Genomic DNA, 26895 nt, shown 5'->3' with positions numbered 1-26895 from the left:
CATAGCGTCTCTTCATGACTATGCACAACTTGCGGATGTGTCAACCCTCGATGCAGCATCACCAGCTTCTGCCACTTTAGACAGTGTCCTTGCCTCTATCGATATTGACCGGCAGCTGTCATCACCACAAAGAGATAAGATTGTGAGCTTGGTCACAGAATTTGCTGAATGCTTTTCAACTTCATCGAAAGTCCGTCGTACTCCCGTCGCAAAACACCGCATTGTAGTCGAAGAACCTGCAAGACCAGTACGCCAACACCCGTACCGAGTGGCTCCAAAAGAAAGAGAAGCGATAAGAAGCCAAGTACAGGAAATGCTCAAGGACGATGTAATACAGCCATCCAATAGCCCGTGGGCATCTCCGGTAGTCCTGGTCAAAAAGAAGGATAACACCCTACGATTTTGTGTTGACTACAGGAAGCTCAACCTTGTCACGAAGCGGGATGTTTATCCACTCCCACGCATCGATGACACCTTGGACAAACTACGAAATGCCTACTTCTTCTCTTCTTTGGATCTCAAAAGTGGATACTGGCAGATCGAAGTGACGAGCGAGATCGCGAAAAAAACGGCATTTGTGACACCGGATGGTTTATACGAGTTTAAGGTGCTTCCATTTGGTCTGTGTTCTGCGCCCGCCACCTTCCAGCGGATGATGGACACTGTTCTCTCCGGACTGAAATGGCAGTCGTGCCTAGTCTACCTTGACGATGTGGTGGTCTTCTCCACTACATTCGAGCAGCACGTGCAGCGACTGAGAGCAGTTCTGGACGCTATTCGCACGGCGGGGTTGACCATAAAACCCGAAAATGCCACTTCGGCTTTCGCGAGCTCCGCTTTCTCGGACACATTGTCAGTGCTGAAGGCGTCCGCCCCGATCCTGAGAAGATCACTGCAGTAGAAATGTTTCCGAAGCCAAGAGACAAAAAAGCTATTAGACGTTTCCTAGGACTGTGTGCCTACTACAGGCGTTTCGTAGAAACTTTTCTAAAATCGCCGAACCACTCACGCGACTGACAAAAGAGGATGTCCCTTTCGTGTGGGAGAAAGAACAAGAAGACGCATTCTATGAGCTACGACGGCGTTTTGCAGAGTCCTCCTATACTTGCCCATTTTGATGAAAATGCCGAAAACAGATATCCACACCGACGCGAGTAACGTTGGTCTCGGAGCTATACTTATTCAGTGGCAAAATGGACAGGAAAAGTCATTGCGTACGCAAGCCGTACCTTATCGAAAGCCGAGACAAATTACTCAGCTACAGAAAAGGAATGCCTGGCGGTTATATGGGCCATCAGTAAGTTCCGGCCATACTTATATGGCAGACCGTTTCGAGCCATCAGCGACCATCATTCATTGTGTTGGCTGGCGAACCTCAAAGACCCTTCTGGAAGGCTCGCTAGATGGAGCTTGCGTCTACAGGAGTATGACATCACGATCGTTTACAAGTCCGGTCTCAAGCACAATGACGCTGATTGCTTATCACGCGCACCAATCGAATCGACGTCACCTGAATACGAGCAAGATTTTCCATTCCTTGGGGCTGTGAATACGGCGGAAATGGCTCATCATCAGCGTACTGATCCGGAATTACTCCTGCTCATCGAGTACCTGGAGGGTCGACAAGTTAAAGTGCCTCGAGTTTTCGTCCGCGGATTGTGTTCGTATGTCCTCCGGAACAACGTCCTCTACAAACGAAACTTCGAGCACAGTGGTGAGACGTTTCTACTTCTCGTACCATCATCGCTGCGAGCCGAGATCTTAGAAGCTTGCCATGATGACCCTGCAGCTGGCCACTTAGGCGTTAGTAGGACTCTGGCGAGAATCCGCCAGAAATATTACTGGCCGAAGTTGATGAATTCAGTGCAGCACTATGTCAAATCGTGCCGAGATTGTCAAAGACGCAAAACACCGCCACTCAAACCAGCAGGTTTTCTGCAACCGATACAGCCACCAGCAGCGCCATTTGAACAAATAGGAATGGATTTACTTGGACCATTTCCCGTTTCAACCTCAGGAAAGCGGTGGATTGTGGTAGCAACCGATTATCTGACCCGGTATGATGAGATCTTTTCTTACAAAAGTAACCGCCATTGAAGTCGCTCAGTTTTTTGTGACACACATAGTGTTACGACATGGCGCACCCAAGGTAGTCATAACAGACAAAGGAACAGCTTTTATGGCCCGTTTGATGCAGTCTGTTATGAAACTAACACATACTGCTCATAGAAAAACGACAGCGTACCACCCGCAAACAAACGGCCTGACTGAACGGCTCAATAGAACGCTCGCTGGACATGATATCATGTACGTGGACGTAGAGCATCGAACCTGGGACAGTATTCTACCATATGCTACCTTTGCGTATAACACTGCAGTACAAGAGACGACACGGTTCACGCCATTTGAACTTGTTTACGGTCGGACAGTAACAACGACACTAGACGCGATGCTACCTGTAAACAGCAGCGAAGACGACCCTGACGTTAGTGAGTACATAGAAAGGGCAGAAGAAGCACGGCAGTTGGCAAGGCACCGTATCGTACAACAGCAGTACGTCGACGCAAACCGGTACAACCTAGGGCGAAGAGAGGTGCAGTACAACCCCGGAGACAAAGTGTGGGTATGGACGCCTATACGTACGCCCGGTCTTTCAGAGAAGTTACTGCGCCGTTACTTTGGCCCCTACAGAGTACTTCGCCGGCTAAGTCCCTTAAACTACGAGGTAACTCCTGAAGGCCAAGTCTGCTCCACAAGACGCAGGACTCGCCCAGAGGTCGTACACGTAGTACGAATGAAGCCTTACCATGAAGGCATTGAATAACAGAATTTCCACATGCGATCAAGCCTAGCACCGGCCATACTCTGGCCACTGGCCCTTTAAAGCAGTTCACCTCTCTAGACCCTTTCGACGCATCGGGACGATGCTTCTTCGGAGGGGGCTAATGCCACCAGCATTGCGAGAACAAAGACGACCGCCACATCCTAACTGTGTTTAAAAGAGCCGCCAAACCGCAAGCGACAAGCAAAGCACCGCAAGACAACGCTGGGCCGGTTCAAACAGACCGGCGGCTCGTGCGCCGTACGACTGGCACGCGACAGGAGGCGACAAAGAGAAAGACGAGGTTCGAAGAAGTGAAGCTCGAGGGACGCTTTTGTTTAGTGTACAACCTTTAGTTGACGGGCACAAGTTCGCCCAGAATAAATTAGTTTTTCTAGAAACGGCTGTCGTAACTGTTGGTTACAATATATTCATCATCATGGTCATTTTCTTCATTGTCATTGTCTTCATCGCGTAGCCCTGCTGAACAAAGTGTCGATGTTTAACAGATGCCTCGCAATATAAAGTTAAGGTTGATTAGAGTGGACTTGTTCTCTATATAATTCGCTTCTCCCAATACTCACACGCGCTATTATTTATTCTCACGTAGTTCACGACATGCTTAGGGGTCTTGTCATAGTGGAACGAGAGCGTTTAATCCGTGCCATCAGTTGCACGAGATGCCCAAGCCATATTTGATTTTTTTTGTCTCTGCGAAACGCCAGACGTTGACACGTGTCTATTGCAGGCACGAAAAAAAATTTATTAAGTGACTTGCACATCGCTTCGGGTTAAATTCATATTGCCTTCGTAGCCAACCGACAACAGAAATTGTTCTAGTAAAGAAGACAAGATTGAAGTTTCTTTTTCATACCTGAAATCGCGATTTAATTAAACATTTTGCGCCATATTCAGTCGTCAACTTCCAGGACAAATGGGTATCGCTACTCCAAATGTCTCTCATGTTAGAGCGTACTAGGGACTTCTTTTACAGCAAAGCTGTTATCACACTATAGAAGCGTTCGAAAACGTTATGCACATGTTTTCCCTGCCATGAGAGAATTAAATAATGCACAAAATTTAAATGAGGAGGGAAGGAGATACTACGGGTGGTGCGCAGGAAAGATATGGAAATGTGTGCGCTGAACAGGGGTTAAATGAAAACGGCTAAAGCTTTGTCTTTTTCTTCTTTTTTTCTTCCTGTTTAGAGGCGTTATATGAAATGCATAAAACCTTCATCCGGTGACCTGGGAGAACTAAATGTTCAGCACGTTATGGCTCATTGATGTGTGCGTGAAATTTGTTTAACAGCGAGCTGTAATAAAAATGCTAACGCAACTGCACGAAAGAAACAGGGAAATTGGGTTGGGATTCTATGAGATGACTTTTTTTTCCTACTGCCTAGAACAATAACTCAATGAGTTTCCCGTCTGCATCAATAACTTTTGTCTGAAGACGTACCTATCACCGGTAAGGTGTGAGGTTGCCATACACCAATCACAGGGCTCAATTTACTACAACCAAATCGTGTTCTAATGATAACATCGATCGCACAAGCAGACATTTCTTTAAGTGGAACTCAGCGGAGAGACGTGTATCCACAGCATGTGCATAAAGAACGTTGACAACGAGTTTGGAAAACATTACGCCAATGGCAACAGCTACAAGAACCTTGAACGCTATTTCTGAAACCTTCAGTTTACACTGATTCGACATGGTTACACTACCGTAAGTCAGCGCTTCATCGATGCCGCAAAGTTCGCCGACACCTCGGTGATCCTATAGGAGCGTTCAGTGCGGGCTCCATCGTCATGCAGACAAAGAGGTTTTTCACGACCACCGGCTCATCAATGTCCCCTGCTCTGTATGTCTTCTTCTTTATTAGCTGTAAAAAATTGCTCTCGCAATCGAGAGTAGATGTAAGCATAAAATGGCTACCATATGGCGTCTTTTGCTGCCTGTGGTGCAGCCGCCTTCGACCGCTTTTCTCCTTCCAACAGTGCAGCACGCTCAGCGCCTGCGGCTACTTCTTGTCGCGGACCGCTCACGACTCACGGACCGCTGGCGTTCAAAAGAGCACAGGCAACCACGTCTGAGCGTCAAAAGATGACAATCAAGTGTACGGTGCCCTCTATCTGCTACGTTGCTAATGGAAATGACAAATATAACTCTAGGGTACTATTATTTACAGCTTGAGTGCTATTGTGAACAAACATTAGGAAGAAATTGGAAGCTATATTTTTTGTAACTTGTTTAGGCAGTAACTATCGTATGTAATGTGGTCCGGTACAAGGGGTTGGGGGCCAGAGACTGCGTTTTCCTAACTTTTGACTGGTTGCCCAGATGATCTCGTTTTGTTCCCGCAACGATGCCCGGATGTTCTCGTTTGAGTGCCCGGATAACGGCTCTGACTTTTGGCTCAAGGTCACTTGAAGGTCACCGAAAACGGGAGCTAAAAGCATTTCATGCTTTAAAAAATCACAGCATATCCACGGGGTGAATGATGATGAGTGGGCGAAGCTCCGGAGGGAATCATCGGATCTCCCGCTTAAGGGGACGCTAGCACAAACGCGTTAGAAACGTGCAGTACTCTCTAGTAAGGGGGAGCGGCCACAGCGTCTTACGCAGCCATTTACACATGCCGGAACGTGCACCGCGTTTGCCGACGCCATCACATGACTGCTGAGAGAGTATACCCCCCTTATTCATAAACGCTCCTCGACTTGAACTTGACTTGCCACCGCCTTGGGCAGCGCGTTCGAAACGCGTTGAAGGTAAGGCGGAGAGGCCACAGCGTCTTACACGGGCCGTAACGCGCTAGCACAAACGCGTTAGAAACGCGCAAGAAACGCGGCCTTTCGTTAATGTTGGGTATTTATTGCCATCGTGGTGCGTGTATCTATGTGCGCTTCGTGGCGTTGTGGGCTAACGCCGCGCGCTCGGAAGCGAGGGGTCCCTGGTTCGATTCCGCGCTACGGACACAACTTCGGAATTTTTTTTCTCATTTTTCTCAGACTGGTTACACACTACTACTACGACGACGGGGACGGAACGGGTGCCGCTATAAGGAGCTTCGCTCCTAAAACTGGAAGACTCTGTACGTCCGTAGTGGTGGACTGGTGTTCACGACCTGCCGCGCTATACGAGTGCATCAAGATACATATAAAAGAAAACAGACGTTAACCGCGCTGAAGGTTTCACGACCTTCTAGACCTCGCATCTAGCAGCTGCAACTCACCGAATACGAAATCGCACCCGAAATAGACATACAATTTGCAGGCACCTGTAACGGGTATCGGGTAAATTTAGTCCGTCTTGTTGTGATCGGCCATTTAACCTTGAAAACGGTTGCTCACGGTGATAATTATTGAGCTGTGAACTAGCCGTGAACGAGCCGACGACCCCGTCCGAGCCACCCTGACCATGACGCAACAGTCTACACTCCGAGCTGGACTTCAACACACGTCGTTCAGACGTTTAAGCTACAGATTCGAGCGGAAAACGTTATAACCGAAGACTTTAACGTCGATGTGGGTAACTTTAAGAATACCTCGTTTCCGAAATTGACGGGGGGAGTTCCAGGTATGCGTGCTTCTGAACGGCGGAATGTTATGTATACAAGGCCTCGGACCTTTCAAGATTTGGAGTTTATTGTCAGAGGTAAGGATGCTGCTAGCCCTGATGTCTGTGTATACTTCACTGGCCACATGGTCATGTTTGCAAATTTGCGACGCAGGACGAAACCAAGGCCAGGGTAGCGTAACAATTTTATTCGCATTCTTGTGTGGTGTGTGTGTGTGTGGTGTGGTGTGTGTGTGTGTGTGTGGGTGCGTGCGTGCGTGCGTGCGTGCGTGCGTGCGTGCGTGCGGCGTGCGTGCGTGCGTGCGTGCGTGCGTGCGTGCGTGCGTGCGGGTGCGTGCGTGCGTGCGTGCGTGCGTGCGTGTTGGTGGCGTGTGTGCGTGTGTGTGTGTGTGTGTGTGTGTGTGGTGTGTGTGTGTGTGTGTGTGTGTGTGTGTGTGTGTGTGTGTGTGTGTGTGTGTGTGTGGGTGTGTGTGTGTGTGTGTGTGTGTGTGTGTGTGTGTGTGTGTGTGTGTGGTGTGTGTGTGTGGGGTGTGTGTGTGTGTGTGTGTGTGTGTGTGTGTGTGTGTGTGTGTGTGTGTGTGTGTGTGTGTGTGTGTGGTGTGTGTGTGTGTGTGTGTGTGTGTGTGTGTGTGTGTGTGTGTGTGTGTGTGTGTGTGTGTGTGTTATCATTAGGACCTCCCGGTGGTGAGCGGCGGATGATGGTTGAGCGGATGATGGATGAGCGGTGAACACGGTTCGTGTTTCGTCTCGTTTCTTCGTGTTAGTGTTCCTGTGTGTACCACCTTTGCCGCGTCATACAACAGACAGATAAACAACAATAACGCGCACGCAGAAGCTTCGTCGTTGAACCCCGTTTTAACATGTACCCATTTAATAGACGTAATACTTTACTTCTACAACAATCATGTGACTGCTTCTACATTGGTCAAGTCGTAACCGTGAATCATAACATGTAGCACGCTGTGCTCTTCGTCACCTTTATGCCGAGTCACCTTTCACCTCTCCGCGCCACCCCAATACCCAGTATCCCCGTATACAGAGGGCCGCAATACAATAAATGTTTATATATATATATATATATATATATATCGCTTCTAAATCATTTTGCACTGAACGACATGACTACAGACTTTAACTTACTGAATTTCTCTTCAAGATCAACGCTAGGACGGGGCGATTGCCGGCAAGTCTCAGGAAGCTAGATCAATGTTTCAGAGGTACTAAGAGCGAGGGAAATGGTGAGAAATGGAAACAGAAACAAGACAAAACTATCGCCTTTTCCCAGGTTATATAAACGCCTCTTTTTAAAAGTAAACCGTGCAATACCAACGTGTGCATTTTCGCTATGATGATCCACTAAATCGATCTATGCTGCACACAACACACTTCTCCTCGGCGTATTCCTGCTGTAATAAATTCCTAGGTCAAACTGCCGAAGGCATAAATACTGAAAACGTTTTTAAACCACACATTATTATGGTTATGTTTCTCAAACACGTTCGAGAAGTGACACAGGAACTTGTGAAGGAGAGATTTCAGGAAGGTATCAGTGATGTTTAGAACAATATGTCACCCACCTCGCAGACAAGCAGACACAGGAACGCATTGCAGATCAGACTCTTCGTCCTTCTGGTCAATATAAACAGTCCGATGACGAGCACCTGCAAATCGAAATGGTGCATGTATGGAATAGGCATGAACCTTATTGAAGCAATCTATTTCGATAACATGGCAGATGTTAGCTTAACTTCCACTCCACCTTATTTTGATGACTTTTTCTTCTTGTTTTTGCCCATTGAGGTGTATACGAAACGAATGTCTGCCCTTTGGCAGATCTTGACACGCGAAAGAAATGAGGTTCGGATCATGACCTGAGGTGGGGGTTTTCGAATATTACTTCTGTGAACTCGGCGCTACTTATTCCAGTTTCTTTTATTGGTGGAGCCAATGTCGGCGATGTTTGCGGGACGGTCGTGGTGTAAGTCCGCGTGAAATGCGAATTGCACTGACTGGGTAATTGGCTCATTCTGGGGCTTTGCACTGACAGCGGTAACGGCCATTGTATCTTGTAAACTCGAGATATTTTAGCCCCAAATACAGATAGAAATAAACCGTAAACATTCGAAACGCACTATAAATAATTACAAAGCAGTTTATGCACATCAAAACACTATAATAGGTGACTACGCATCGCATTTAGGCGACGAAAATCCCCGTGGGAGGCCGGTATATCAAATTTTCTTCGGATGGGTTCATATGCCGTGGCGGCCTTGGAGCGTTCTTCGTGACATGAGCAGCTGCTGGTCGCCGTCTCGCGTCATTGTGTTCGGGGGGGGGCGTTAGGTGTCTGGCCCTGCTCTGCATAGCAGGCCTGTGCTTTATGACTCCGTGCTACTTGGACAGAAATTGTCATTGCCAAGCCCGGCGTCACGAAAGCGGCGACGTCAAAATCATCGCGGATTACTCGGGAGAGTACCCATTAGACTCTATGGCAACCGGGCAAGGTAACATGACTTCACGGATCGAAGTTCACCGGCCGTGTGCTATCTAGGAGGCACTAGCTCTGATGTCGCATGTGTGGAAGGCGTAGGAGAGGTACCGTAAGAAAACAAGAACCGCTCGTTTCATACCTCACTTCCCCACCTGGCATCGTGCTGTTCCGTGTCGTTCTTTCTATGGTAGTAAACATAACGCGTTACATACAGTTGCGTAGTTACATAGCATCGTGTATAGTCACATAACGTCCACCGTTAGAGCTGGCAATGTATGTATTCAGACTGCGCTGATGGCTCAGCCCATAACTCAGCAAGAGCAGGGTTTGGGTACGGGCTAGTTGGCGTTCCATTGAAACTTGACTTGACAGCGCATACATAAACCAAGGGAAAGCAAGAATGATGAGCGCTGGTCTTTCGTCATTCTAGCCGTGCCTTTGTTTATGTATATGCGCTGTATGTAAGTCAAGTCTGCAAGAGCCACTGCCACCACGTTTCTCTATTAGTGACTGATCTGCTTCTGTGTCTTGTTTTGCATGACGCGCGCAGTGCGCTCTCTGGACCGACTCAGAGCAGCAGTGCAGACCTATTTGAGCTTACGATCTTATGCGCGAGTTTCCTATGCCATGTGGCCTTGAACAACGCGATCAAGAATGCCTATACAGGATTCGGCTAAATGTTAGAAATACTAAATGATTCCTATTTAAAATCAAATGTGCATCGCCACCGCGTCCTGCGTACAGCGTACGGCAGCCCTAATGTTGATAATGTTGATATTGTTTATATTGCGACATTTTAGTGCATGAGCGTTCTTCGGCAACTGCATACAGAAAGGCTTTTGCCTATTTTCTAGCATTTATCTCGTAACACAACTTGTTGTGACAGTTGATTGTCCTCGTTTTCTTTTATTGACGATAGCATTTTAAGAGATCATAAATGCGGTCTTCGCTGATACCAATGAGCATAAAGAATTCCTTCCTTTAAAGCCGAGTTTGAACCCAGGTATTTCCCTTTGCGAGACAGGTGACTTAGCTACTTAAGAAAAATAAATATGGACCACGTATTTTCCGTGTAAATGTCGGAGTAGTAGCAGCCTGCGATCCAGTCTGATCCAGCGGCGAGGCAGTTTGATGCGCCACTCCAATGAATAGGCTGCGTGTGCATCCACGCCCTTCGTGTGATGAATGACGAAACATTCGTCTCGTTCCCGTGGAATCGCACATGTACGAGTGCTTGGTTACATGTTTCCTTGCGCTTTCTTGTTTCCGTGGTTTTTGTTTCCATGATCGCGAGTGTACTTTGTTGAATGTGGCACCCAGGATTGACCTGATCTGCTCCGGCCCAAGAACATTTACATTTTGTGTAGATGAACTTCAGAAATGACGTCAATGTGTGCGTTTGTACGCGTGTGTCTTTTTTTTTTCTTCTAATCATTGCTTCTGCCATGGCCATCATTCAGAGTACAATGATCACGTCAGAGTAAAGGAGTAGCCTGTGCCACTTTTAAGCGTACCGACAGTTTCTTAAATACAAATAAAATGAACTTGTCGGAGGGATATGTCTTTGAATATGAACAGTCTCTAGACATCTCAGTATGATGTCAGCATGTTGTAGTAAGGCAAAAATACTTTGTGGCCGGCCTACGTCGACCCATTCATTAGAGGAAACAAGGCTTCTCCATCAGCTATGGCCATCCCAATCTCGCTCACTCTGAAAAGCGAAATCTGTCGTATTTTACTCTATGTCGTCTTTGCAGATTTGACGAGTGTATCAGGACACTATGCATGTCATGCAAACCGTCCGATTGTGACGTTGCAACGGAAGATATATGCGCCTCACGACATTCGGAAATCTCACCTATCACTGTCGCGACGCGTTCTAATAGGCTTCGTGAGTAACAAGACAAAATAACAATATTGATAATGCGTATGTTATTTTTCCATTATATATTTGTAAGAATATGTTCGCGCCGGCTGCTCATGTGCGCCGACGTGTGCTTAAAAACAAGGAATAACACTACTAAACAAAAGAAATGGTCAGCAAAGCCACAGTGACAACATACAAACAGCACTGAAGGCGGAGTTCAAGGGTTCGTGCGAACAGTTCGTGCTTCGTTCGTAATTGAGTATCCAATGCATTTCCCTCTTTCCAAATACACTGACGCACTTTTTCACCGCTCGCATTCCCGTTCCCGTCAAACGCTCGCTATGCGGATCACGGGCACCTCTTCCTATACTTGTATGCACTGTGGTCATGAGCGTGCGCTCTCCACGTAGAGTGCTCTCGGAACACCAAGTACAAATAGAGCCTGTCAGAGCAGGCTCTGTCCGTACTTGACCCGTTTCAACGTTCCTCCCTTGCCAAGCTGGTGTTTTCGAGGCCATCGCAACGCGCACATCGAAAGTGCCGCAAGGTACATGCTTACAAATTCACATCCCGTGCTATACGCGAGCGCTTTTGTTAGCGTACCTGTTTCTTCTATCTGCTGTAGTGACCTCGCATAGCTAGCTCGTATACTTTCGATATTTCATTTTTTATGTTCCACGCAAAAGAAAGAAGTGGAAGAAAAAACAACTCACCACCAATGGGAGGCATTAATTGGGGCATCAGTTATACTTCAACTCGCGTAAGCGAACTGGCGTATAACTGATGACGTATGTAGTGTCAGTTATGCTGACGTTGGTGATAAAAACTAAATATAACATCGGTTATACTCGCGCTGCAGTTGTACGTCAGTTCGCTTAGGCACACATAGGCGTTCTATACTCGGTGTCCCGTGAACGAGCACATCCATTGCTACTGTGTTATTTGAAGGCTAACACCATTTCTTAGGACACTACCTTGAAGACGCATCAACTTTTCTTCTCCTTCATTGATTGAAGTTAATTTATCTCTATCGCTCGCTTACGCTTGTTGTTCCCTGACCTACAATTGTTCTACCGCCAGGATTATCACGACGCGAGCAGGCCATGTTGAATCTTTTGTGGCTCGACGTCGCGATTACTGACTCCTTTACATGCCTTTCTCATTGGAAGAAATGTCGCTCCTATACATGGAACACGTGCAGCAGCGACGATACATTCGCACACAGGTATCATTTGCGTCTGCCCGCGTCGTAGTACCGAGAGGCAAGTGATGTGTTCGGCTCTTAATGAACAGGGCAATCGTCCACTGTCAGAGAAAAAAGTAGAAGGCCTGTACTCCCAAAGGAGCTCCGCGCATAAGGCTGTAACTGCGTTGTCGAAGTTCGTGAGGTCTACAGGTCTACATATTAGAGTTTAAGAACGTTGCTGGCTACCCTTGCTGCCGCTTGATTGTGTAGACATGGTTTACTTAGTTCGTGCTCCTTTCTCCTTTTATCTCCCCCCCCCCCCCCCCCTTGTAAGGTAGCCAAGCAGAACTACCTCTGGTTAATCTCAATGCATTCTTTCTGTTCACTTTCTGTTTTCCAGATTTGCCAAGTCGCACATGAGCGACGAATAGTGCAAAGTTTGGAACCGGTTTCTGGAGGTCCATACTGCTATATCATGGTTCTTTCTCATTAACACTTCTAGCTGTCGCTATTGTTCTCATCTACTCGATCCTTTCATCTAGCTGGTAATCACCTAGCTGGTTTCATCAGCTGGTTTCATCTAGCTGGTAATCATGATCATCAATCGTGCTCGATGACAATGTAGTAGATGAGCCCCTTTTTTAGTTTAATTCTGTAATATGATGTGCCAGAACCACGATATGATTATGAGGCACGCTGTAGATTGTGTGTGTGTGCGGGGGAGGGGGGCTACGAACTAATTTTGACCATTTCGAGTTCTTTAACATGCACCAAATGTGCGGTGCACGGGCGTTTTTGCATTTCGCCACCGTCGAACTAACATTTTTAGACGGAACTCTAACACTGGTATGCGTTTAATTCTGGGACCTCACAGAGATCAAAGGCCCGCTTTTTTTTTTTGCGACATCCCTACATCTAGTAGATCTAGACATGGCCATTCCGCTGCTGTGTGATGCAAAATCCTGTCGCGACATAAAGACACGACTGCTTGCGAAAACGCAGGAGCACACGTTATGCACAAAGCTTTAGTGACAAAGATGTTCCGCAATATAGTCACTTTATTACACTAATCTGAAATAAAATATCTCTATACTTTGGACGCTTTATCGATTTATTTTTCTTGCTTCCTTTTTGTGTTGATCACGTCGGCTTCTTGTTCACTTAAAATTGTTTATTCTTCAATAAATTCTCAGTTTAGGTCTCTACTTTTATTATCTTACTCTTTAGCGCTCAAATTAAACTACATAAACATTTACTCGATTATTGTACAGGGTCTACTCAATAGAACTAACAGAAAGCTCGCACCTACAGAGGCAAGACCTAAGTAGAGAGAGCGAGAAAGAAAATATTTATTGCGAGAAAAGCAGAGAACGCGGCCAGAGAAGCTGTATCTCTGGCCTTCTCCGCTACGTACGGGAAAGGGAGAATAAAAAGAAGAGGGAGAGCGTTCGTGACGACGATCATAGTGTGCAGTGAACGTGCGATGGGCCCACGTCTTCTGCGCACAGCACTTCGCAATGTACAGGCGATTGTCATGCAAGATGATAAAACCTGGAAGCGAATGCGTTCTCTATTAAGTGTATCAAAGCGTTGTCGTCGGTCGCATCTCACTTTGAGCGTCGTTCCACACCCACCCGAATATTCCACTGCGAACGAGGTCAGTCATTAAAACAGGAGAATTTGGCACTGAGTGTCTGGCGTATAGTGCGCGATAATCAGGGCAGTCGCAGAGGATGCGCGTGATGGCCCTCTGGGAGACATATCTGCAATCAGTGCGAAAAGTGTTATACCGGCACCTTCGCTACAGCACAGTACGCGTCATGCGAAACTTGCGGCAATTTGTATATTGCTCCACTTTTATTTGCTTTACCTTTCTGCCCATTATGAACACTAAAACAAATATAACCCTTTATATAGTGCTAATATCAGGTATATTATTTACGCAGGAAATCACAAGTCAATCGAGTCTGCGAGTTTCACGAATATTTACACATCATGCGCGCTAACATGCACCCTATTTCTCGTACTCGGCGGCCGCCCTTTAATTATGTCACCCTCTTCGCGATTGTACAATACTTAGATCAAAGACATACATTTGTTTATTTCGGTTTTTAACTGCTCCACTCGGTAGAGAGAGAGAGAATGTTCTTTATTTAAAATAGGAGAGGTATCGCAAGGGTGTCTGAATGGGCATGTTGGTAATGTTGCATCTTTGGTTATCAGTGCGATGTCGTGCATGGTCGTCACGCTGCTAACCAAAGATGCAGATAGGTTTGCCAGAGTAAAAGTTATTGTCTACCTGCTACTCTGCAAGGGAGGGGGAGAAGGAATAGAAAGGCCCTTTGACATTAAGGCACATGTTAGGTGTCTGGTATTCTGCATCAATGCAATTTCAAGCCCTGAATTTCTTGTTTGATTACATTCAATCAATTGGTTTCCTCTCAAAACTCCTGCAGCTGTTATTCGGTCGCACTCACAACGGCCAGGTCTCCATTTATTACTCAAGAGCAAAACCGTCCGCTGAGCTCCCGCGTCTAGGAATATTGCGCATGCTAATTGCGATCGACGATTCATTGCCAAGTTCTGCGAAATACTTCAGTTCTGAGCAAGCTGGCGAAAGACGCCGCGGCTTAACACAATTACCGTGACAGGGCAGTCGAGCGGCGCTGCTTTGCCTCTACAAGCAACTTCAAAAGAACGCAAGCAAATCTTAGGTCACCCTGACATTACTTCCACGAAATCCTCAAATCGTTTCGCGCTTTTGCACTCTTGCGGTGCTCAAAGACGCATTCGCACGTATCATTACGCAGTTTTCTTTCTTTCCTTCTTTCTATATTTATTAATTTTTTTTCTTTATGGATTTCTTTATCTCTTTCTTGCTTTCGTTCTATCTCTCAAACGAAGAACATTTTGACTAACGAGCAAAAATGTTTCGCAACGAATATGTATCCAAAATCGTACTGCGAAATCACTAGCGAATTTTCGGTCGTGTCGTGAAGGTTGTGGAGACAAGGTCTCTCATTAATATGTCCTCTGGTTATGCCACTGAACGGTCAAGCAGTAGAATTTCGGTGCTCGTGAGCGTCTGCGAGGTGCAATTTATGATAATGAACACTGGTCTGAGATAGATACTGAGCAGTGAGCATTTTACAGACTTTTTTATAGTTTCTCTCTCTGTGTGTGCGTGTGCGTGTGTGCGTGTGCGTGTGTGTGTGTGTGTGTGTGCGTGTGAGTGTGTGTGTGTGTGTGTGTGTGGTGTGTGTGTGTGTGTGGTGTGTGTGTGTGTGTGTGTGTGTGTGTGGTGTGTGCGTGCGTGCGTGCGTGCGTGCGTGTGCGTGGTGCGTGCGTGGTGCGTGTGTGTGTGGTGTGTGTGTGGTGTGTGTGTCGTGTGCGTGTGCGTGTGCGTGTGTGTGGTGTGAGTGTGTGTGCGTGTGTGTGTGCTGGTGTGTGTGTGTGTGTGCGTGTGCGTGTGCGTGTGCGTGTGTGTGTGCGTGTGCGTGTGCGTGTGCGTGTGCGTGTGCGTGTGTGTGTGCGTGTGCGTGTGTGCGTGTGCTGTGTGCGTGTGTGTGTGTGGTGTGTGTGTGTGTGTGTGTAGTGTAAATGCACGTGTGTAGTGTGTAAATAGTGTAGTGTGTAAATAGCGCGGACCGCGCGAAAGCAGCCGTCAATAGTATGTCGAAACAAAGCCACGTATGTCAACCCGAGCGCACCCTGGGCACGCCGCTTGATCGTTTCAAACACAGAATAATGGTCAAAGTTACGCACCAGCGCCGCTTATTGTTATAAACGCAACATCGCAATATTGCAATACCGTGACTCTTCCGCTATAGATACATTTACACACTCGGCGCAAGCCGCTTGTTACGCCTTTCAGGGGTGCGTCAGGAGCGTGTCTCTTATTCGGACATTATCTGTCTATCCACATTCGAATGCGAGCAGTGCAGAAGTGGCGCGTTCTCACGCCTTTCTATTCTTTCGAATACAGTGGAGTCTCGATGATACGAATCTCATGGGGTCACAAAAAATATTCATATTAGCCGAAATTCGTATCATCGAAACACAAAACTAGCCAAATTAAGGCCCGGGATCAGATCAGGAAAATCGCGAGAAAATTGATTTTTGAAAACCACGCGTTTCGGTATCTGCAACGCTGTATCAAAATAGTTTGGCTGAAAACTCACTAAAAGTGCCCGAAAAAGATTGATTCGTCAGTGCGCAGGGTGAGGAAACAGCTTTAATTTGCACAAAATCACCGCAGTTCACGGAGACATATCTCGTATTTCCCGCCACCGAGCGCCGCCGCCATCTTAGTATCGTTTGAAAGCTCAAAGTTTCGCCGTTCCCCTTCTCAATTCGTCGGTCGTCGCCATCTTGTAACAAACGCACAAACACAAAAGAAGCACGGGTCTGCGATAGGTAGTCACACGGGCCCTCCGATGAAAGCGGGCCTCCGATTGGCTGCCGTGCTGAAAGGCGTCTCTCCATTGGTTGCTGCTATGACAGGGGCCAGATGGCAACCGCAGTTGTCTGCTTCATAAACCACGCCGGCGTCTTCACCTGACACGCAGAATTCGGATTACTGAGAACTCCCAGGTTAGTGATGGATCGTCGCTCATTGGAGAAGAAATTTTGGACGAAGCACTCTTCGGAATACGGAAGCGCAAGCCTCCTACGGCAAGAAAAATACGGCGATTAGCGGGATAAGCGGAGGAGCACCCAACTGAATGTGCCGCGCTACCTTGCACTGTGGATTACCGTGCCACGCTATCTTGCACCGTGTGACTCCGGCAGCGAAACAGACAATCGCTCTGTGCCATCGGCACCAATAACGCAGTCGACGGAAGACGCGCCAACGGAGGCTCCCGCGCCTCGGCGTACGGCCGCGCGAATCAGCCGAGATCGTATCTCAGCAGACATAGCTCGCTGCGACTAGGCAAAATGGCGCAAACACAAAGAACGCGGCCCGAAGCACAGCAGCCGCTCCGTCCGGCTGATGGCACGCGGAAAAGGAGGAAAAGCACAAAAGCCACAAAAGCGCCGCTGCTTCAAACTCTTCGCGCCCAGTCGCGGCCTCCGCCGCGTCCGCGCCTCCTGCACCAAAAGAGAAAGGGAGAAAGCACATGCTGCGCGCTGTTCTCTTTCGCGGCCGTCGGTGGGGCGGCGTTTATTCGTATCAACCGAACGCGGGTCGAAAATCGATTCGTAACAACCGTTCTCTAGCACGTTGCAAACTAACAGGGCTCTGCCGGGACCCCAGAAAAATTCGTATCATCCGGAAATTCGTATTACCCGTGATCATATCATCAAGATTCCACTGTACATTAAAAGTTAAAACGGATTCCATAACTTACTTGCACAGGTAATGCACTGGGTGTAACGATGAACAAATGAAAGAAGGCACAGACGGTTTGATTACGTGACTCCTCTTTTTCGGCCGTTCACGAGGTAACGCCCAAGTGATGGTAACCCAAGAGTAAATGGCCAGCACATGTACAAAGCAAGGATGCCTAAAACAAAAACAAAAAATGAGTTAGTCGACGTTTCATTTCGTTATTGTTATTGTATCATGTTGTGTTTGTAGCACGTCGTAGGTTTGTAACAATCGGTTTCATTTTATCGCTGCCTTGAGCCACATATTCGAAATTAAACTGCTTGTTTTTGTGTCGAAACAATTTTAGGCAGTAATATATGGTCAATAATGTTTCCGTATATGGGCCTAAGAACAGTATGTCAAATAAAAATCCTTCAATTTAACCGCTTTCTCGTGTTATGCAATATTCCGCAAAAGCTTTCCTCAATTGAGATGTCCCTGAAATGTGATTGCATTTAACACTGTCGTAGAGGTTCTCTTAGACAAACACACACGTATGACATCAGTCTCGCAACAAGTCCATTTATCTTCCGCACAACACAACACAATGGGTCTTTAAGGTAATAAAATGAAATGAAATGAATGTTCTCAATAAAAAATAAAGGTATCGCGCCATAACACTCAATATATTTTGGCTATGTGAGCGCTCTTTTTGGCTGATCATTGCTCCTTCAACGCATACGTATGTCAGTTACGCTGGTGTGAGCGCACTGACACCATATGATTGGTGCGTGTGTGTATCGATTTATTCAAAGGCAGCCCTTGTTTTACCTGTTTATGATATCATTTGGTGGTGTTTAACACGGCGAAAACAAGAAAATTATGTGATCCGTGCTTGAAAAGGACGATAGTGTGTACAATTTAAAAACGGAACGATGCTGCCTAAAGCAGCAACAATGAATGACTCTGGACGCGAATGTTGCTTCACCGGATGAAGTGTGGGACCTCTCGTGGCAGAACATGCACAAAAATAACAAATAGAATTTTCTACAATGGAATAAAAGAAGAATCAATTGAAATTATTCGTCATGCGTCAAAAATTTACACATTCGTCGGCGATTTCGCGAGTTCGGAGTTCCGTCTACATCCATGCAATATGCATCCCACGATATTGCACTCTGTGTTGTGCGTAGCCCAAGGCAGTCTACCAGTTTCCGTACGCCGCAATGGCTTGCGTTGGCGAGTAAGAAATGTTTTCACTCTTGCGCTCAGGCTCAAAGGCTTCGGGATTCGGGCATTTGCGTCAAGGTTGTCTGGTTTATGCTTCTTCTTTTTTTAAATGTCTAATTTATGTTTCCTCTTTTTTAAACGCTCGTAACAGCCCCAAAACACATGAGCCAAGATGAATTCTACTACAAGCGAACTTCTTAAATGTGCTGCCGCCCTTGCCGGAAAGCTCGGTATCGCTTTTACTTCCATGAGTCATCATGGCCGTCGTAGCATGTCAAATCCAACTCTATACGTTAACCCTCTCTAGTTATCGTTAAACAAAGTTTCGTTCCCTCTCTGGCTTTCTTTCTATCTATCTCGATCGGGACCTTCGTTGGCAACTCTTGGCCGTCCAAAGCGAGCCAGCTGGAGATTAAGCATTCTGCTGATTCAACCTGTCACTCGAGGTCTTAGCCCGTCGTTTCTGACTTGTCTTGCTGGCAGAAAGTGAGATCGACTTAATTGGGCGAGGCCTCGACCTGCACTGGTCTTGCTGACAGTGCGAAGCGGTGGTGACGGCTTCGGCGTTCTTCCCCATAAATCTGCAGAGTGCACAACCCACATTCTGTCTATCAGACAGAATATCTGACAAACAGAATAAACAGAGCCATAACAGATAGACATATATAACAGACAGACATAGCAGACATAACAGATAGACATAACATATACAACTGACATAACAGATATAACAGACAGACATAACAGACAGCCGTAACACATCGTGCTTCCGGTCCCCTTTGTAGGCTTAGTGCTTCCGTGTATAGCGCACTTTAAACAACTGACATTCTGTCCTTCCTCCTTTCAAGTTTGACTTAACCATCTGTCGTTAATTTCTTTCCTCCATCTACAGTGCATGCTATCACTAGAACCAATACAAAGTAAACACATTGCTTTTCCCAATCTCAGATTTTTCAAAAGCCACAATATCATCAGCAGCAGCGTACAGCAGCAGCCTATATAGATCGCTGGATAGGACGAAAGCCCCTCGCAGCGATCGCCAATTACCCCTGTCTTGCGCTAAGTAATTCCAACTTGCACCTGCAAATGTCCTAATTTCATCACCCCACCTTATTTACTGCCGCGAACGAATGCGCTTTCCTTCGATTGGCGCCCATTGTTTAACTTTAATAGTCCACCGGTTATGTGCCCTACGCATTCCATGGTCTGCCCAGCTCCATTCTTTTCTCCTAATGTCAGCTAGAATATCGGCTATCCCAGTTTGATGATGATGAACAGGTTGATGTAGAACAGGTTAATTTGTTTCGGAGAATAATTGAAGATGACATGCGCATATTCATACCTACAAAAACGCTCAAAAAGTAAAAGTTCCTCGTTGTTTTTCTAAAGAACTAAAAACGACAATAAAAGTGAAAGACCGTGCACGCAGAAGAGCGGGGCAAACAGGCCAAGACAAGTGAAAATTTGAATTTAGGCGCTGTCGTTGCATTTGCAAACATTAATATAGCAATGATCACTACGACCGCATTGAAGGTGCGCCTTCAATGCGGTCAATGCATGTTGAAGCCAGCATGACACGTAATTCAAATTACTTCTGGAGCTACGTGCGCTCTCGCTCTTCCAAAGCGTGCTGAAGATGTATACCTTGTTGACGAAAATGACGATGTTGTCTCGAACACTGCTGATGCCCTTGCAGAACCTTTCTGTTCTGTATTTGGTGTAAAAAATGCTTCTACCTCAAGTAACCTTACTTCTCAGTCTGGAACGGTGTGTGCGCTATCAGTCAATGAAGACCTTGTTTTGAAGTGTATAAAGTGCATCAAACCTTCCTTTCTTGTGGCGCTGATGGTATCCCTCCCGCACTGCTTAGGACATACGGAAGTGTACTCGTGTTTCTCTCTGTTCTCACAAGCACCTTGAACAGTTCCCTAAAGTCTAGTTCGTTTCCTAGTACTTGGAAGGTAGCACGGGTAGCGCTCGTACACAAATCGGGGGCTAGAAGTGCCGTTGCTAACTGCCGGCGTATATCTACCGTCTGCGCTGCGTCAAAAGGGTTCGAATCTGTCTTGCATTCACTGCTTTCTGTTAGTGCTAAGAACATTTAATATATGAACAGCATGGTTTTTATCAGGGCACCACCTAAAAACAAACGTGGTCGCACTTATGAATCATGCTTCCAGTGTGGTACACAGTAGGGCCAAATTAGGCGCTCTTTACTTTGGACATGATATAGTTTGGAAGGTCACGCGCAAGTAGCGCCAGTTGATGAGCGACGCTTCTTCGCGAGCTTGTGACAGGTCGGTGTTTAGTTTGACAGTAGTGCTTTTCTTTCGAGGCACGTTTGGTAAGTTGCATTCATTATTATTATAGGGGTCGAAGCACCTTAGGGCCGAGCCTTGTCCCCCCCCCTCGTCGTCGTCGTCGTCGTCGTCGTCCGTATTTCTGGTTTGCATAGAGTCCGCTAGGGGCGCTGCGGTGCACAAGGGCGTTGTTGTTGTTCACGCTTTACGTCAAGGGTATAGAAAGACGACTGGAAAACAGCGAATTAGGTTTTGATTTATCCTACATGCGTAATGGACAAATGGTGCAACAGAAGGTCCCCGGACTGATGTACGCAGACGACATTGTGCTACTAGCGGACAATAAAAAAGATTTACAGATACTTGCGAATATCTGTGGGAATGCAGCGACAAATCTAGGCCTTAAGTTTAGCACAGAGAAATCAGGAATTATGATCTTTAATGAACACACGAGTAACTTCGTGGTGTCAATTCAACAGCAAGTAATACCCATAGTGAAGCAATATAAGTACCTCGGCGTACACATAAACGAAGGAAAGAATTACTCAAACAACCACCAAGATAATCTGAAAATAAAGGGGAAGCGGAATGCAGCAATAATGAAACACAGAGCACTGTCGGGCCACTAAGTATGAGGTGGTGCGTGGAATCTGGAAAGGAGTATTGGTGGCAGCGCTAACATTCGCAAATGCCATTATATGCTTAAAATCGGATATATTGGCTGGTTTGGAAGTTAACCAAAGATCAGTAGGCCGGTTAGCTTTGGGAGCCCACGGTAATACCACAAATGAGGCAGTGCAGGGTGACATGGGTTGGGCCTCTTTTGAAGTCAGACAAGCACAGAGCAAAATTAGTTTTGAAGAAAGGCTCAGGAACATGGATGAAAATAAATGGGCGGCTAAAGTGCACAAGTATCTCTACATGAAAAGCGTAGACACAGAATGGAGGAAGAGGTCAAGGAATTTGGCAACCAAGTACAGGATAATCGAAACTGCAAACAGACAACCAGGAGTCATCAGAAAGAAAGTGAGAGAAATAGAGACCGTGAATTGGAAGCAAAGAATGGAAATAAAAAGGACAATGGAGATTTACAAGAATGAGAAGAAAGAAATTAGAAGGGAAAATCTGTACGATAACACAAAGGGCAGTGCCTTGCTATTTGAGGCTCGAGCCGGTTGCCTAAGGACGAAAACATATCGGAACAAATATTCGGAACTAGATGAGACATGTGCATGCTGCAGTAAAGATCCAGAAACAACTCAGCACATCCTGATGGAATGCGACGGGATCCACCCAGCGAGAACCGTAGGTAACGTGCAACTCCCAGAAGCGCTTGGTTTCAAAGTGGAAGGAAACATAAACAGATCAGCCGTAGAGATTAGCAAGAGACGATTCGAGTACTGGTGGAAAAAAAGCAGGGAAAAGATGGATACGACCTGATCTCTTAAAATCATAGGCAGCGGCACAAGGTAAATTTTTGAAAAAGAAAAATAATAATGAGAGGTATACAAAAATGCTAGATAAAGAACATGTATAGTATACCTGATTAAATCAAGCAGGCTAGGTGACTGTTTGTCGCCGCCTCGTTTCAAAGGGGATGCCAATAAATCATCATCATCATCATCATCATCATCATCATCATCGTTTGTTCCCGACGCGTGCTCTCTTTCTCTCTTCAGCCATGGATGATAATGGTCGCTTCTGATAACGGCGCGCCCGCTATGGATGAAAAGGCGAGAGTGGCGGCTCAACTGCAAGCGGAGTCGAGGGCTCGCAAAGCTGCTGCAGCATGGCGACGCAGACAACAAGCGGACACGGAGTCTAGGGCGCGGTAAGCTGCAGCAAAACGGCAACGCCGGCAAGCGGACCCGGAGCTGAGGGCTCGCGAAGCTCGTGCTTGAACCGAGCATCGGCGCCACCAACCTCAGGTAGAGAACGCTTCCGGCGTTTTGCCGCTGCTTCCCGTGCTGTCGCCGCCTCTGGGTCCGCTTGCCGGCGTCAGGGGATTCACGGTTAACCGAATGATCCTCCGGTGCTTCGCCCACTCATCATCATTCACTTCGTGGATATGCGGTGTATTTTTTTATTCATTTCTCTGAGGATACTTTGGAACAACATTGTGTTTTAGGAACGTTCTGTTTGGCAGAGGGCAGACTTGCTCTCTTCTGATCGTGGTAGAGGCAGATAAATTTTCGAGTTAATTTGATATTTGCTTTCAGGAAAACGTCACAGCTGAACGCTCGAGAAAGGATAGCGCCATTTTTTTTTTTTTTTTGCAGAGATATGTAGATTGTGCGCGTCAGTTTCCGTTAAGCTAAGACTTTCTTTTCAAATTTTGCGAGTTCGGAAAACAACGCGGTATCAGGTTAGATACTGATTATTCTGCAGTCTACTTCAGCTGATTTTATAATTTCCTGATGGTTGTTCCCGCACTCACGTAGAGAGTACCGCGCCTTCAAAACGGGCTGCGCGGATCGTTTTTTAGTAATGGTATACTCTACAGATTTTATTTCTCTTCGACGTATTATGTAAGGGTATGTCTAAGGCTGTGCATGTCTCGCACGTGTATTTAGAAGACGGCAGCATTCGAGTTTCATTTAGTGCGTGGAAGTACTTATAAATAAGCGGGAATCTTCTTGTAGTCTTGAACGCGTAATTTGCGCGATTTTTGTTTTTGTTTCGTTAATGCGTGAGTGGCACGCAAGAGGTTTGACCGCAAAGTAAGAGCGAGTCTGATAGTACATCTGTGAAGTCAACGAGGCTCTCAGCGGCACTATTACGTGCGTTAATAATGGATGTAGAATACGAACAGACAGATCATGGCGTTTGTGCCGCATGTGATATTTCAATGACCATTTATTTACGGCCATCCTGCAGTTAAATTAGAGGATTATGGTGTCGTATACATAGATGCGTAATGTTCTGTTCTATTTTTAATAGCATAGTAATCTGAAGGTCGTAAGTCTGAATTCTCCTCCAGTCCACTACATTTTCAGGCATGGAGTAGCGCCTAACACCGGTAAAAAAAAAAAAAAAAACACACCGCATATCCACGAAGTGAAAGATGATGAGTGGGCGAAGCACCGGGGGATCATTCGGTTAACCGTGAATGCCCCGACGCCGGCAAGCGGACCCAGAGGCGGCGTGAGCGCGGGAAGCAGGCGGCAAAACGCCGGACGCGTTCTCCACCTGAGGTTGGTGGCGCTGATGCTCGGTTCAAGAGCGAGCTTCGCGAGCCCTCAGCTCCGGGTCCGCTTGCCGGCGTTGCCATACTGCTGCAGCTTTGCGAGCCCTCAGCTCCGTGTCCGCTTGCCGGCGTTGCCGTTTTGCTGCAGCTTCCCGCGCCCTAACCCCGGGTCCGGTGGTTGTCTGCGTCGCCGTGCTGTAGCAGCTTTGCGAGCCCTTGACTCCGCTTGCAGTTGAGCCGCCACTCTCGCCTTTTCATCCATAGCGGGCGCGCCGTTATCAGAAGCGACCGTTATCATCCATGGCTGAAGAGAGAAACAAAGCGCGCGTCGGAAACGAACGCCCTTGTGCACCGACCGTTACAATCCATGGCTGAAGAAAGAAAGAGAGCATTCGGCCGCTACCTCCCTAATGACTCCTACAATTAACCCATGACCCTCAGTCCCCAGCGGCCGCCGAGCACCTGACCAAGGCGGCAGCCAGACCGGCCACGCGGCAGAGGGTGCTAAGAATCTGTGGGTCCGGACAGGCCGCCAATGGAAACTCAACCTGGCAGCGTTCAACACGCGCACCCTATCCATTGAGGCTAGCTTAGCAGGGCTATTTGAAGAATTGTCAGGTATTGCCTGGGATATTATTGGCCTTAGTGAGGTGAGAAGAACTGGTGAGGCTTATACAGTGCTGACTAACGGCCACGTCCTCTGCTACAGAGGTCTTCCAGATAGGAGAGAATTCGAAATATGATTTCTAGTCCATAAGAAAATAGCAGGCAACATTGATGAATTCTACAGCATTGATGAGAGGGAAGTAGTGATCGTAATAAAGCTGAATAGGAGGTATAAAATGATGGTTGTAGAATCCTACGCCTTAACCTCCAGTCATGATGAAGAAATAGATCAGCGATGAGAAAGGTACAAACTCAGTATACTGTAGTCATGGGCGACTTCAATGCAAAAGTGGGCAAAAAGCAGTCTGGCGAGCAAGCAATTGGCAACTACAGCATCGATTCTAGGAACACTAGAGGAGAGCTGTTGGTAGAATTCGCGGAAAGGAATAGGCTCCGAATAATGAATACCTTCTTCAGGATGCGCAGCAACATGAAGTGGACCTGGAAAAGCCCCTAATGAAAAAACAAGGAACGAAATAGATTTCGCACTCTCTGCCGATCCCAGCATAGTAAAGGAAGTAGAAGTGTTAGGTAGGGTAAAGTGCTGTGACCAAAGGCTAGTGAGGTCTAGGGTTTCTCTCAATTTGAAGAGAGAAAAAATAAAGTTAGTCATGAAGAAACAGGCCAGCCTAGACGCAGTAAGGGAAAAGCAGACCAACTCAGGCTGGGGCTCGCAAAAACAAACATGCAGCTTTAGAACAGGAAGATGAAGACAAGTTAGACAACATAGAGATAATAAATGAAACCGTAACTAGGTTGATCTCAGAAGCAGCAATTGAAGTGGGAGGTAAGGCACCAAGGCAAACTCGCCCAACTAACAAAGGAGCTAATAAAGAAACGGCAAAACATGAAAGTGTCAAACTCGAGAAATCATATAGAATTCGCTGAACTGTTAAAACTGATCAACAAGAAGAAAGTAAGGGATATCCGAAATTCTATATGGACGCAGACAACACAAAAGTGAAGTGAATTCAAATTCAATATGGACGCAGCATGAAATCAGTGAGAAGAAATCTAGGCATAGAACAAGGCAAAATGTATGCACTGAAATATAAGCAGGGTAATATCATCAGCAATTTCGATGACATAGTAAAAGCGGCAGAATAATTCTATACTGACCTGCACAGTTCCCAGAGCAGCCAAGCTACGTTCATTCAAAGTAGTGATGAACAGGATACAGAGGCCCCTCCTATAACTAGCGATGAAGTTAGAAGGGCCTTGAAAGATATGACCAGGAGAAAAGCTGCTGGAAAAGATTGAATAACAGTCGATATAATCAAGGATGGAGGAGATATCATACTTGAAAAGTTTGCGGCCCTTTATAAGCAAAGCCTCACGACTTCAAGTGTACCAGAAAGCTGGAAGAATGCCAACATTATACTCATCCATAAGAAGGGAGACGTTAGATAATTGAAGAATTGTAGACGCATTAGCTTGCTCTCAGTATTGTATAAAACATTCACAAAGGTAATTTAAAATATAATTAGGGCAACACTTCAGCCAACCAAGAGAACATGCAGGCTGGCTTAAGGAAGGGATATTCTACGATGGATCATGTCCATGTCATCAACCAGGTAATAGAGAAATCTGCGGCGTACAATTAACCTTTCTATATGGATTTCATAGATTATTAAAAAAAGCATTTGATTCAGTAGAGATACCAGCAGCACATAGAGGCATTACGCAACCAAGGAGTACAGGATGCATACGTGAATATATTGGCAAATATCTACAAGGATTGCACAGCAACCTTGGTTCTCCACAGGAAAAGTAGAAAGTTACCTATCAAGGAAAGGTTAAGGCAAGGAGACACAATCTCTCCAATGCTATTCACTGCAAGCTTAGAAGAAGTATTCAAGCTCTTAGACTGGGAAGGCTTAGAAGTAATATCTCAGCAACCTTCGGTTTGCAGATGACATTGTCCTATTCAGCAACAAAGGGGATGAATTACAGGAAATGATTGAGGACCTTAACCAAGAAAGTGTAAGAGTGGGGTTGACGATTAATATGCAGAAGACAAAGATAATGTTCAATAGCCTGGCAAGGCAACAAGAATTCAGGATCACCAGTCAGTCTCTAGAGTCTGTAAAGGACTACGTTTATTTAAGTCAATTACTCACAGGGGACACTGATCATGAGAAAGAAATTTATAGAAGAATAAAATTGGGCTGGAGTGCATACGGCAGGCATTGCCAAATCCTGACTGGGAGATTACCACTGTCGTTGAAGAGAAAAGTGTACAATCATTGCATTT

General features: G+C 46.4%; 1 protein-coding gene across 1 annotated transcript in view; it reads right to left on the bottom strand.

Annotated features, from left to right (window-relative positions):
* Positions 1-26895, bottom strand: part of LOC119440444 (integral membrane protein GPR155-like) — a 154691-nt gene that overhangs the window by 54752 nt on the left and 73044 nt on the right. The window contains exon 8 of the mRNA XM_049662927.1: positions 7981-8064. Coding sequence (XP_049518884.1) covers positions 7981-8064 — 84 coding nt within the window. The remainder of the gene's footprint in view (positions 1-7980; positions 8065-26895) is intronic.

The sequence above is a fragment of the Dermacentor silvarum genome, chromosome 2, assembly GCF_013339745.2.
Source record: "Dermacentor silvarum isolate Dsil-2018 chromosome 2, BIME_Dsil_1.4, whole genome shotgun sequence".
Lineage (NCBI taxonomy): Eukaryota > Metazoa > Arthropoda > Arachnida > Ixodida > Ixodidae > Dermacentor > Dermacentor silvarum.
Note: the sequence above shows the minus strand (reverse complement) of the source record. Positions and strands in the feature narration are given on the sequence as shown.